Below are 13,578 nucleotides of genomic sequence, written 5' to 3' on the forward strand. Positions count from 1 at the left end.
CTCAGCATCCTGCCCCCTGCTCTGCTAATTGGTGATGCTTTATGCAGATCATAGGATCATAAAATCATGACCTTAAGTGATAGGAGCAGAATTAGGCCATTCGGCCCATCAAGTCTACTCCGCCATTCAATCATGGCTGATCTATCTCTCCTTCCTAACCCCATTCTCCTGCCTTCTCCCCATAACCCCTGACACCTTTACTAATTAAGAAACTATCTATCTCTGCCTTAAATATATCCACTGACTTGGCCTCCACAACCTTCTGTGGCAAAGAATTCCACAGATTCACTACCCTCTGACTAATGAATTCCTCCTCATCTCCTTCCTAAAGGAACTTCTTTTAATTCTGAGTAGTGACCTCTAGTCCTAGACTCTCCCACTAGTGGAAATACCCTCTCCACATCCACTCTATCCAGGTCTTTCACTATTCGGTACATTTCAATGTGGCCCCCCCCCCCCCCCTCAGAACCAGGGGCCACAGTTTAAGAATAAGGGGTAAGGAGGAGGCCATTCGGCCCTTCGAGCCAGCACCGCCATTCGTCCCCTATCAATAACCCGTGCCTGCCTTCTCCCCATATCCCTTGACTCCACTAACCCCTAGAGCTCTATCTAACTCTCTCTTAAATCCATCCAGTGACTTGGCCTCCACTGCCCTCTGTGGCAGGGAATTCCAGAAATTCATAACTCTCTGGGTGAAAAAGTTTTTTACTCACCTCAGCCTTAAATGACCTCCCATTTATTCTAAGACTGTGGCCCCTGGTTCTGGACTCGCCCAACATTGGGAACATTTTTCCTGCATCTAGCTTGTCCAGACCTATGGCGTTACCAAAGTGCAAACCCACTCGTGGAAACATCCTCCCCGCATCCACTCTATCCAAGCCGGCACCAGCCGGTGGAGTTACCAGTTTCCGTGGTCGAAGAACTGCCTCAGCAGCTCGATGGGCGGCTGGGCCCCGTATATCTCCAACGCCGGCATGTTCATGTCGTCCACAAAGATCACACATTTCTTTCCCATGGGCGGGCCATACACGCCCTTCCGTCGCTTATCCAGACGTGACATGATAATGGTCTGTGCAACAGAATCGTACAACAAGTCAACGCTAATTGTAAGTCAGTAAGTAGGTTTATTGGCCAAGTATTCACATACAAGGAATTTGCCTTGGTGCTCCGCCCACAAGTAACATCATGACATACAGTGACAGTTACGAATGGCTCAAAACACTAAACATTAATAATAATAAAACATTAATGATAAAACACCATTGATCAAGCATGTGAACCAACAAATACCAGACCAAAGGCAGGCTACAGATTTTTGGCTGTTGAGTAGAGCAACTACTCGTGGATAAAAACTGTTTTTATGTCTGGCTGTGGCGGCTTTGACAGTCCGGAGTCACCTTCCAGAGGGAAGTGATTCATAGAGTTTGGGTGAGAAGGGTCAGAGATGATCTTGCCCGCTCGCTTCCTGGTTGTAATGATTAAGGAAGAGCCACAGATGCTGGAAAAATCAAAGGGAGCCAAAAATGCTGGAGAAACTCAGCGGGTGAGGCAGCATCTATGGAGAGAAGGAAATAGATGACGTTTCGGGTCGGGTCAGCCTGAAGAAGGGCCTCGACCCGAAATGTCACCTATTCCTTCGCTCCATAGATACTGCCTCACTAATTGTATTGTGATGTGCAGGAAGGAACTGCAGGTGTTGGTTTACACCAAAGAGAAACACAGAATGCTGGAGTAACTCAGCGGGACAGGCAGCATCCCTGGAGAGAAGGAATGTGTGACGTTTTGGGTCGAGACCCTTCCTCAGACTGAGAGTCGGGGAAGAGGGAAAACGAGAGACATAGATGGTGACGTAGAGAGATGTAGAACAAATGAATGAAAGATATGCAAAAACGTAACAATGATAAAGGAAACGGGCCATTGTTAGCTGTTCGCTAGGTGAGAACGAGAAGCTGGTGCGACTGAGGTGGGGGAGGGATGGAGAGAGAGGGAGTACAGGGATGACTTGGTTAGAGAAATCAATATTCATGCCACTGGAATAAGTATAAATATAAGCTCCCCAAGCAAAATATCAGGTGCTGTTCCTCCAATTTGCATTTAGCCTCACTCTGACAATGGAGGAGGCCCTGGACAGAAAGGTCAGTGTGTGAATGGGAGGGAGAATTAAAGTGTCCAGCACGCTAGACCATTCATCCTTCACCACCTATTTGAAGATGGTTAGTTGTACATTGGGAAGGTGCAAGCATCCTGACAATCTGTGCATTGAGACACAAAACGCTGAAGTAACTCAGCGGGACAGGCAGCATCTCTGGAGAGAAGGAACGGGCGATGTTTCAGGTCGAGACCCTTGTTAAATTTTCGGGACCACAGACTGAGAGCAACTTTCGAGAGGGAGTTGTTGGAAGGTTTACCTGGACCTGGTTGGCGCTGGTTCTTGCAGAGAAGTTGATGAAGAAAGGGACGTAGAGCTCCTTATTTAAGTTGTTCATCAACTTATCCTGAACGTACAGTGATTTGCCAGTACCCGTGTGGCCCACAAATAGTAACGGTCTGTGTAGATGAACAAGAACTTGTGTTACGCAGGGACTATCGCAACGTGCAAGGAACATTTAGACAGGCACATGGATAGGACAGGCTTCGAAGGGATGTGGGCCAAATGCCAGCAGGTGGGACTCATGTAGCTGGGACATGTTGGGCAGTATGGGCAAGTTGGGCCGAAGGGTCTGTGTCCACACTGTATCACTCGATGACATGGAGAGGGCAGGTTTAGGGGGATTTGGTCCAAACGTGAGCAGGTGGGACTAATGTAGCTAGATGCGGCATGTTGGCCAGTGTGGGCAAGTTGGACCGAGGGGTCAGTTACCACACGGTATCAGGAGTCAACAGTGTTTTATTGTCATGTGTCCCAGATAGAACCATGACATTCTTACTTGCTGCAGCACAACACAATATGTAAACATAATAAATAATATGGCAAACGAGAGAGAGAAAATAAAAGCTCAGTGTGTATATGTACACACATACTCATATATGTCTATATTGTTACTTCCTGCTGCAGCTAAAATTCTGGGCTTAATTTTATAACTGATTTGAAACTTTGTGCAGGAAATTCAAGTGTACAGCTCTTTAGCCCAAGGGCGGTGCCATTTTGTGAAGTTAGCTGTGATCAGGACAGAGACTGGTGGATGTGGTTAAACAGTGAGGAAACTTGGTCAGAGCATAATTACATGTCATTTACAGCACGCTTTCCCCACTCATCTTTTGCCCATTAATTGCTTTACATTCTGTTAGAGCATTCTATGCCCTCTCCAGACAAGTTCCAACATTAACACACACAACCCAAATTATATCACAGCAAGTGACCCAACTAAGCAATTGTACATAATAAAATCAGGCAGTCTCACAAGCCTGCAACTTCTAGGCTAAATCATCGAAGTACGAACGCTTATTCTCAAGATAGACACAGAGTGCTGGAGTAACTCAGTGGGTCAGGCAGCATCTGTGGAGAACATGGATAGGTGACGTTTCACAGAGTGCTGGAGTAACTCAGCGGGTCAGGCAGCATCTGTGGAGAACATGGATAGGTGACGTTTCACAGAGTGCTGGAGTAACTCAGCGGGTGCAGCAGCATCTATGGCGCTAAGGAAATAGGCAACGTTTTGGGTCGAAACCCATAAGGGTTTCGGCCCGAAACGTTGCCTATTTCCAGAAGGATTTCGGCCCGAAACTTTGCCTATATATATATATATATATGCATACATACTCAAAAAACAAGTTGAAAATCCAACGGCGACCAGAAAGACGCCGCTTTGGGCGACTGAGGAGGCGACTCACGACCATACAGGCGACGCTCGGCGACCACTGGCGGCAGTCTAGTCGCCTGTAATCACCTTAAAAAATCGCCTAAGTGGGACAGGCCCTTAACTCTCTCTTGAAAACATCCAGTGAATTGGCCTCCACTGCCTCCTGTGGCAGAGAAATCCACTGATTCACAGATTTGATGAAGAAATATACAAGATCCTTAATATGAAGCATAATTCTTATTGTGAGTTTGAAACAAGATGCTAGTTTTTGCTCCTCTGACATCTGGGTGCAGAAACTGTGCAGATCACTATTGTGATGCGAACAGTTTTAACCCCATGTGGGTCTCAGTGATGCAAGTTGTATTTCCAATGTCCCAGACGTATCTAGGATGTTGCCAAGACTCGAGGGCTTGAGCTATAGCGAGAGGTTGGGCAGACTAGGTCTCTATTCCTTGGAGTGCAAGAGGCTTTCTTTAGCCAGAGGGTGGTGAATCTGTGGAACTCATTGCCACAGAGGGCTGTGGAGGCCAAGTCAATGGATATTTTTAATGCAGGGATATAGACAAATTCTTGATTAGAACTGGTGTCAAGGGTTATGGGGAGAGGCAGGAGAATGGGATTAGGAGGCAGATATCAGCCATGTTTGAATGGCGGAGTGGATTCGATGGGCCGAATGGCCTAATTCTACACCTATAACGTGAACTTGTGAAGCCTGAGGAGTGATCTTATAGAGGTGTATAAAATCATGAGATGAATAGATCGGGTAGATGCACAGAGTCTCTTGCCCAGAGTAGGGGAATCAAGGACCAGAGGACATAGGTTCAAGGTGAAGGGGACCCCAAGAGGTAACTTTTTCACACAAAGGGCGGTGGGTGTATGGAACAAGCTGCCGGAGGAGGTAGTTGAGGCTGGGACTATCCCAACATTTAAGAAACATTTAGACAGGCACATGGATAGGACAGGTTTAGAGGTATATGGGTCAAACGCAGGCAGATGGGACTCATGTAGCTGGGACATGTTGACCAGAGTGGGCAAGTTGGGCCAAAGGGCCTGTTTCCACACTGTATCACTCTAGGACTCTATCTGATCACCAGCCTTAAGTGTGGAACTCACTGGCTTTGAGTGTCGGGACAGAGTTTAAAGATTCTCCCACATTATTGGGCGCCTCCCCACATTCCAAAGATGTGCAGGTTTGTAGGTTCATTGGCTTTGGTCTAAATGTAAATTGTCCCTCGTGTGTGTAGGATAGTGTTAGTGTACGGGGTGATCGCTGGTCGGCGCGGACTCGGTGGGCCGAAGGGCCTGTTTCTGCACTGTATCTCTAAACTAAACTACTCAGTTTGAAAGCCCAAAGTCAGAAAACCTAAGCAATTGAGTTGGGTGTCGCAGGGGAAGGAGAAGACACAAAATAAGACTAGAGGCTGTAGCTTTAAGGTGAGAGGGGTAAAGCTTAAAGGAGATGCGTGGGGCAAGTTTTATTTTACACACTGAAGGCGGTGGGTGCCTGGAACGCGCTGCTGGGGTGGTGGTGGAGGTAGATACAATGGGGGCGTTTCAGAGGCTTTTAGTTAGGCGCATGGATATGCAGGGAATGGAGGGATATAGATCACATGCAGGCAGAGGAGGTTAGTTTAACCTGGCCTCGTGTTTGGCACCTTAAAGACAGTCACCTTAAATATAGTCACCTTAATGGTAACCAACGTGAATGGAAAGGTACTTTTAAATAGCGCTTACTTTCCTGATGTAACGCAGAAATCCAACAGGTAGGTATACCTGACAGTGTCCATTGTCGGAACGATGATGTCCTGGACTTTCGTCGTCTTGTCACCCAAGTTTATGTTTTTGATCGATTCATTCCAGTGAACCCAGTGACCTCTGCCTTTAAACTGGAAGAAATGCTCCATGTTTAGCTGGAAACTGCACAGTTAAACTTAACAATCTTGGAGCCAGAGTCTTACAGCGCAAAAAAAAACAGGCCCTTCGGCCCAACTTGCCCACACCTGCCAACATGTCCCAGCTACACTAGTCCCACCTGCCCGCATTTGATCCATATCCCTCCAAACCTGTCCTCGGGCTAAATAAATATCTCCTCATGTCCTTCCTAAAAGAACGTCCTTTAAGTCTGAGGCTATGACCTCTGGTCCAGGACAATGGGATTCGGAGGGAGAGATAGATCAGCCATGATTGAATGGCGGAGTAGACTAGGTGGGCCGAATGGCCTAATTCTGCTCCTATCCCTTGTGATCTTACGACAACAGAATATGTAAACATAGTACACTGTAAACAATATAAGAAACAAGGAAAAAAGTTCAGTGTGTATCCATGCACATACCCACGTAAACACATATATATTATATAAACATACATACATACATACATATATACATACATTGTACACACAGATATGTACACAAAATCAATTGCCAAGGGGGCCTTTCAAAGAGGGTTTACTGATTTCATTCTCAGTAAAAAAACAATTTAATTTGGTTTTCGAGGCTTCTGGCTGATGGACTGGAATAACACCATGTCTCACGCATGTAGTGATAGACTTAGAAACATAGAAAATAGGTGCAGGAGTAGGCCATTCGGCCCTTCGATCCTGCACTGCCATTCAATATGATCATGGCTGATCATCCAACTCAGTATTCTGTACCTGCCTTCTCTCCATACCCCCTGATCCCTTTAGCCACAAGGGCCACATCTAACTCCCTCTTAAATATAGCCAATGAACTGACCTCAACTACATTCTGTGGCAGAGAATTCCACAGACTTTAACTCATACATGTGGTACATACTTCATACATGTTGTACATCATACCTCATACATGTAGTCATAGACCAATCCCTTTTCTTCAAAGGGACATTCCCACTTTCCCACAGAGGCAGGAAGAGGCTGATATGAAGACTTGATGGACACAATCTCACGCAGGAAGGCATCGAATATTATGCGCCCCGCCATGTCGCAAGATGCCCCGATGGACCATATCAGGGAAAAGGTAAACGCAGCCTGGGAAAGGGAGACAAAGAGACGTCATCTTGGAGAAACAATTGCTGACAATCCAAACGTACAGGTGAGCTGCAAGAACATAGTGTCAGGGGTTAACGGGGAGAAGGCGGGAGATGGATTGGCCATGATTGAATGGCGGAGTAGACTTGATGGGCTGAATGGCCTAATTCTGCCCCTATCACTTATGGCCTTATGATCGCACGCTATGCTCAACCTATCGCACTTGAGTTTGACTTGACTGTATTTATATACAGCATGCAAACCAACGCTTTCCTCTGCACCTCGGCACGTGTGACTATAATAATCGTAAACTTTTAAAAAATGTGGCATTGCAAATATAGAAAGTTGGGTCTGTTAGGTAATTGGACGTGCAGAGGAACAAAGAAGAAAACAAAATGAGCAATACCTTTCTCCAAGGTAGACAAAAATGCTGGAGAAACTCAGCGGGTGAGGCAGCATCTATGGAGCGAAGGAATAGGTGACGTTTCGGGTCAAGACGTGTGTTGGTTGGCGTGGGCGTGTTGGTTGGCGTGTTGGTTGACGTGGGCGTGTTGGTTGGTGTGGGCGTGTTGGTTGGCGTGGGCGTGTTGGTTGGCGTGGGCGTGTTGGTTGGTGTGGGCGTGTTGGTTGGCGTGGGCGTGTTGGTTGGCGTGGGCGTGATGGTTGGCGTGGGCGTGTTGGTTGGCGTGGGCGTGATGGTTGGCGTGGGCGTGATGGTTGGCGTGTTGGTCGGCGTGGGCGTGTTGGTTGGCGTGGGCGTGTTGGTTGGCGTGGGCGTGTTGGTTGGTGTGGGCGTGTTGGTTGGTGTGGGCGTGTTGGTTGGCGTGGGCGTGATGGTTGGCGTGGGCGTGATGGTTGGCGTGGGCGTGATGGTTGGCGTGTTGGTCGGTGTGGGCGTGTTGGTTGGTGCGGGCGTGTTGGTTGGCGTGTTGGTTGGCGTGGGCGTGTTGGTTGGCGTGGGCGTGATGGTTGGCGTGGGCGTGATGGTTGGCGTGTTGGTTGGTGTGGGCATGTTGGTTGGTGCGGGCGTGATGGTTGGCGTGGGCGTGTTGGTTGGCGTGGGCGTGATGGTTGGCGTGTTGGTTGGTGTGGGCGTGTTGGTTGGTGCGGGCGTGATGGTTGGCGTGTTGGTCGGTGTGGGCGTGTTGGTTGGCGTTGGCGTGTTGGTTGGTGCGGGCGTGTTGGTTGGCGTGGGCGTGTTGGTTGGCGTGGGCTTGTTGGTTGGCGTGGGCGTGTTGGTTGGCGTGGGCGTGTTGGTTGGCGTGAGCGTGATGGTTGGCGTGTTGGTCGGTGTGGGCGAGTTGGTTGGTGCGGGCGTGATGGTTGGCGTGTTGGTCGGTGTGGGCGTGTTGGTTGGCGTGGGCGTGTTGGTCGGTATGGGCATGTTGGTCGGTATGGGCATGTTGGTCGGTATGGGCATGTTGGTCGGTATGGGCATGTTGGTCGGTATGGGCAAGTTGGGCTGAAGGGCCTGTATCCTGTATGTAACTGTATATCAGATGGCGATATGAAGGGTGCAGGTTGGTACCATTATCCAGATGCGAACGTTCTTGCTATCGTGGTCGACCGCCAGCTGGTCCCAGAGAAGCATGTCGAACAGTCGGGTCAGTGAGATCACAGTGTTGCTGTCAGTGGTCGGCACCAGCTCCTGGGCATTGGACACAGAACCTGCATGAGTCACATCACTTCCAAGCCTATCCCATTAATCACCAGCAGCACTGCTGGAGTTTTTTACTCGTTTAACTATAAAAGTTATATCATTTGCCTATTTTCTTACAGCCTGTCACAACATTGTTTTTGAGGAAGATAGGCACAAAATGCTGGAGTAACTCAGCAGGTTAGGCAGTATATCTGGAGAGAAGCAATGGGTGACGTTATGGGTCGAGACCCTTCCTCAGACTGATGAACCGTCACCTATTCCTTTTCTCCAGAGACGCTGCCTGACCCGCTGAGTGACTCCAGCATTTTGTGTCTATCTTCGGTGTAAACCAGCATCTGCAGTTCCTTCCTAGACCATTTTGTTTATGATGAATCCTGATCTTGGGTTTGGACACTAAATCAGATAATGCAGTGTGTCTAAAGGTGCAGATGGAGCTGAATGTAATCCACACCAGCAAAATCAAGGACCAGTCTAACCCTAGTCACTCCCTCTCCTCCCCTCTCCTTAGAGGTACAGCAGGCAAGAGGTACAGAGGTGTGAAGACGCACACCTCCAGATTCAGCGACAATTTCTTCCCAGCTGTTATCAGGTAACTGAACCGTCCTATCATCAACTTGAGAGTGGTCCTGACCTCCCATCTACGAGCCATTAGGGACCGTCAAACTATTAAAAAAATCGGACTTTATCTTCTTGCACTAAATGTGAACTATATGCACTAAATGCACTAAATAACTTCTTGCCCTTTATCCTGTATCTGTAGACTGTGGACAGCTTGATTGTAATCACATTTGGTCTTTCCACTGACTGGTTAGCCCGCAACAAAAAAGTTTTCCTCTGTATCCTCAGAGGGCGGTGGAGGCTGGTTCTCTGGATGCTTTCAAGAGAGAGCTAGATAGGGCTCTTAAAAATAGAGGAGTCAGGGGATATGGGGAGAAGGCAGGAACGGGGTACTGATTGTGGATGATCAGCCATGATCACATTGAATGGCGGTGCTGGCTAGAAGGGCCGAATGGCCTACTCCTGAACCTATTGTCTATTGCCCTTTGCCCCACCAGGTCCACGCAAACCATCGATCGCCCATTTGCACTAGTTCCTTGTTGACCCACTAAAGCATCCGCTCCCTGCACAATTAACGTACAAAGCTGCACATCCTTGGGATGTGAGGGCTTCAGTTTCTGAGCTCAGTTGAACAGGAATGGCAGCGTGCACAGCATTTCATATTTACTTTCGTTTATCATTGCCACATGTATTGAGATAGACAATTGACGGAGAATTCCACAGACTCACAACTCTGCGTGGAAAAAGTGTTTCCTCGTCTCCGTTCTAAATGGCCTACCCCTTATTCTTAAACTGTGTGGCCCCTGGTTCTGGACTCCCCCAACATCGGGAACATGTTTCCTGCCTCTAGCGTGTCCAAACCCTTAATAATCTTATATGTTTCAATAAGGTTCCCTCTCATCCTTCTAAACTCCAGAGTATAAGTAAGTAAGTTTATTGGCCAAGTATTCACATACAAGGAATTTGCCTTGGTGCTCCGCCCAGCCGCTCCATTCTCTCAGCAGATGACAGTCCCGCCATCCCGGGAATTAACCTTGTGAAGCAGTGGGCCTGTCCATCATGTATCTTTCAGTCAATCAATTGTGCCCCCCGTTCTATTGCAAATACATTTTTGTTTCTTTAGTCAATTTAAATCATTGATCTGTGACGACCTAATGTTTAGTGATATGTTGCAGTGTTTTCGTGAGAAGGCGTGTTTACCTTGCATTGCTTCCGGAGAACGTGCAGGGCGACTGGGACCAGCCAGTCAAACAGGTCCTCCAGCATGACGCGCAGGTCCTTCTGAGGCACCACCTTAGCCAGCCCGTTCAGCCAGGACACAACGAGAGGCTTCCAGCCCAACTGGGCCGGCTCCAGATAGATCATACCACAGCGGCTAACGGTGGCCGGCTGACAAGGCAAAGAATGACTCGCATCACATGATATAATCGGAAAGATGCTGTCAAGCTTGAAAGGGTTCGGAGAAGATTTACGAGGATGTGGCCAGGACTGGAGGGTGTGGGCTCCAGAGGTATAGGGAGAGGTTGAGCAGGCTGGGTCTCTATTCCTTGGAGCGCAGGAGGATGAGGGGAGATCTTATATAGAGGTGTATAAAATCATGAGAGGAATAGATCGGGTAGATGCACAGAGTCTCTTACCCAGAGTAGGGGAATCGAGGACCAGAGGACATAGGTTTAAGGTGAAAGGGAAAAGATTTAATAGGAATCTGAGGGGTAACTTTTTCACGCAAAGGGTGGTGGGTGTACGGAACAAGCTGGCAGAGGAGGTAGTTGAGGCTGGGACTATCCCAACATTTAAGAAACATTTAGACAGGTACATGGATAGGGCAGGTTTGGAGGGATATGGGCCAAATGCGGGCGGGTAGAACTATTGTAGATGGGACATGTTGGCCAGTGTGGGCAAATTGGGCTGAAGGGCCTGTTTCCACACTGTATCACTCTATGATCTTTCAATATTCTCGGAGACAATAAAGAGGAAGTTTACCGAGGCTTGGGACAGATCCATGACTTCAAATATCAGGCTCATCTGTTGGGACATCTGTATGATCTCCCCACTCATCAAGCAGAGCTGTAAATGAAAGAAGCGGCAATTGTAAGGAACTGATTGAATGAGTAATGGCTATCAGACAGTCAACCTCAAAATCAGGGTGGCACAGTGGTGCAGCGGGTAGTGCCACTGCCTCACAGCGCCAGAGATCCCGGTTCAATCATTTAATCATTTAAGCCATTTAGAACGGAGACGAGGAAACACTTTTTCAAACAGAGAGTGGTGAGTCTGTGGAATTCTCTGCCTCACAGGGCGGTGGAGGCAGGTTCTCTGGATACTTTCAAGTGAGAGCTAGATAGGGCTCTTAAAGATAGCGGAGTCAGGGAATATGGGGAGAAGGCAGGAGCGGGGTACTGATTGGGGATGATCAGCCATGATCACATTGAATGGAGGTGCTGGCTCGAAGGGCCGAATGGCCTACTCCTGCACCTATTGTCTATGTAATATACCTGCATCCATAGACATGTGCTGTAAGCTCCTTGGGTAAATGAAATTGTTGGTAATTTGAGCTTGGTTGAAGATAAACCTAAATTAAGTTGCAACTAAACCCCCTCCTGCCTTCCAGCTCTCTGCCCCTTCCCCCCACCACAATCAGTCTGCAGAAGGGTCCCGACCCGAAACGTCACCTATCCATGTTCAATGGAGTAGACTTGATGGGCTGAATGGCCTAATTCTACTCCTATTCCTTATGAACACAGATGCTGCCTGACCCGCTGAGTTACTCCAGCACTCTGTGAAACGTCACCTATCCATGTTCTCCACAGATGCTGCCTGACCCGCTGAGTTACTCCAGCACTTTGTATTATTTCCTGTTTAAGAAGGAACTGCAGATGCTGGAAAAATCGAGGGTAGATAAAAATGCTGGAGGAACTCAGCGGGTGAGACAGCATCTATGGAGCGAAGGAATAGGTGACGTTTCGGGTTGAAACCCTTCTTCAGACTGATTGTGGTGGGTCGAGGTCGCTGCGGACCGGCAGGCGGTTGATGCGCAGAATTTTTGAACACGGTCAGTTTTTCGGAGCCCCGCGCGATGTCGGGACCAGCTCCGCACAACTCCATACGGCTTCGGCGATCGAAGTGGGACCGGCCCCGCGAGGCCGTACGGCTCAAGCGACCACGTTAGGTCGCGCTTGTCGCATGGAGTCGCATGCTGGTGGGACTGGCCCTTTACTTATTTACTTAACAAAAAGCCATGAGAACGTTAGGTTTAGTGTGTATTAAGAGTGTGGAGCATCACTGCAATGACCCCCCCCCCCCTCACCTTCTTGTTATCATCCAGGACTGTGTTCATGCTCTCAATCCACAGCGTGTCGATCGGCCCGTCAAATATCACCCACTTACGATCGGGGGTCTCGGCCGAGGCAAATTCCCGGAAGGTGTTGGCCACGATTCCATCAGTCCACTGTGAACGATACAAACACTCAGTCGAGATCAATCGTGAAGCAGAGACTTACAACTTATGCTACTGCAGTGTCGTAAAAACCACAAATAAATATAACTCTGCAACTAATCACAGTGGCGCAGCGGTAGAGTTGCTGCCTCACAGCGCCGGAGACCCGGGTATGATCCCGATTACGGGTGCTGTCTGTACGGAGTTTGTACATTCTCCCTGTGACCTGCGTGCGATTTCCCCGGGATCTCCGGTTTCCTCCCACACTCCAAAGACCTACAGGTTTGTAGGTTAATTGGCTTGGTATAAATGTAAATTGTCCTTCGTGTGTGCGTGTGTGGACGGGGCGCCGACGGACGAGAAGCCGAAGCAAAGAAGTGGAAGCCAAATAACCGAATGGAAACGAAGCCGAAACGCCAACTAACCGAAAGGCTGCGTCGCCTAACAAGCCAACGGACCGACTGCCGCTCAACAGAAAAGTCCAATAACGGACAGGATGTTGCCGGGGGGCGGGACTTGTCAGCGATTGGTCCAGACCCCCGCGTCCATCACATCACTGTGAAGGCATGAACATTGTCCCAAACCTCCGCTCCACCCGACCCGCAGCTCGCGGAGGGTGGCCGTGAGAGAGTGGAAGTTGTGGGCTCCCCCAACATTGGGAACATGTTTCTTGCATCAACCGTGGGGGTCATTTTGTGTACCAGTGTGTGTAGGATAGTGTTAACGTGTGGGGATTGCTGGTCGGCAGGGACTCGGTGGGCCGAAGGGCCTGTCTCCGCACTTGTTGCATACACACCAGTCAGCGGAAAGACAATGCAGGATTATAATCGAGCCATTCACAGTGCACACATTGGAATTAACGTTAAGTCCGATTAAATAACTGCAGATGCCAGTTTACAAAAAAATGATACAGAGTGCTGGACTAATTCAATGGGTTAGGCTGCATCTCTGGAGATCATGGGTAGGTGACGTTTTGAGTTGGGACCATTGAATTAGTCTGAAGAAGTGTCCCGACCCAAAATGTCACCTATCCACGTTCTTTTGAGATGCTGCCTGACCTGCTGAGTTACTCCGTTGTTTAAGAAAGAACTGCAGATGCTGGAAAAAATCGAAGGTA

At 48.6% G+C, this 13,578-nt stretch overlaps 1 protein-coding gene across 1 annotated transcript in view; it reads right to left on the reverse strand.

The window, feature by feature from the left end:
* Window positions 1-13,578, reverse strand: part of dnah12 (dynein axonemal heavy chain 12) — a 127,454-nt gene that overhangs the window by 62,912 nt on the left and 50,964 nt on the right. Inside the window, exons 32-39 of the mRNA XM_033036586.1 lie at window positions 12,333-12,473; window positions 11,009-11,092; window positions 10,226-10,414; window positions 8,336-8,455; window positions 6,619-6,807; window positions 5,535-5,686; window positions 2,409-2,547; window positions 903-1,069 (exon numbers count right to left, since the gene is read on the reverse strand). Of these exons, the coding sequence (XP_032892477.1) occupies window positions 903-1,069; window positions 2,409-2,547; window positions 5,535-5,686; window positions 6,619-6,807; window positions 8,336-8,455; window positions 10,226-10,414; window positions 11,009-11,092; window positions 12,333-12,473 (1,181 nt within the window). The remainder of the gene's footprint in view (window positions 1-902; window positions 1,070-2,408; window positions 2,548-5,534; window positions 5,687-6,618; window positions 6,808-8,335; window positions 8,456-10,225; window positions 10,415-11,008; window positions 11,093-12,332; window positions 12,474-13,578) is intronic.

This window comes from Amblyraja radiata, chromosome 18 (assembly GCF_010909765.2).
Source record: "Amblyraja radiata isolate CabotCenter1 chromosome 18, sAmbRad1.1.pri, whole genome shotgun sequence".
NCBI classification, from domain to species: domain Eukaryota; kingdom Metazoa; phylum Chordata; class Chondrichthyes; order Rajiformes; family Rajidae; genus Amblyraja; species Amblyraja radiata.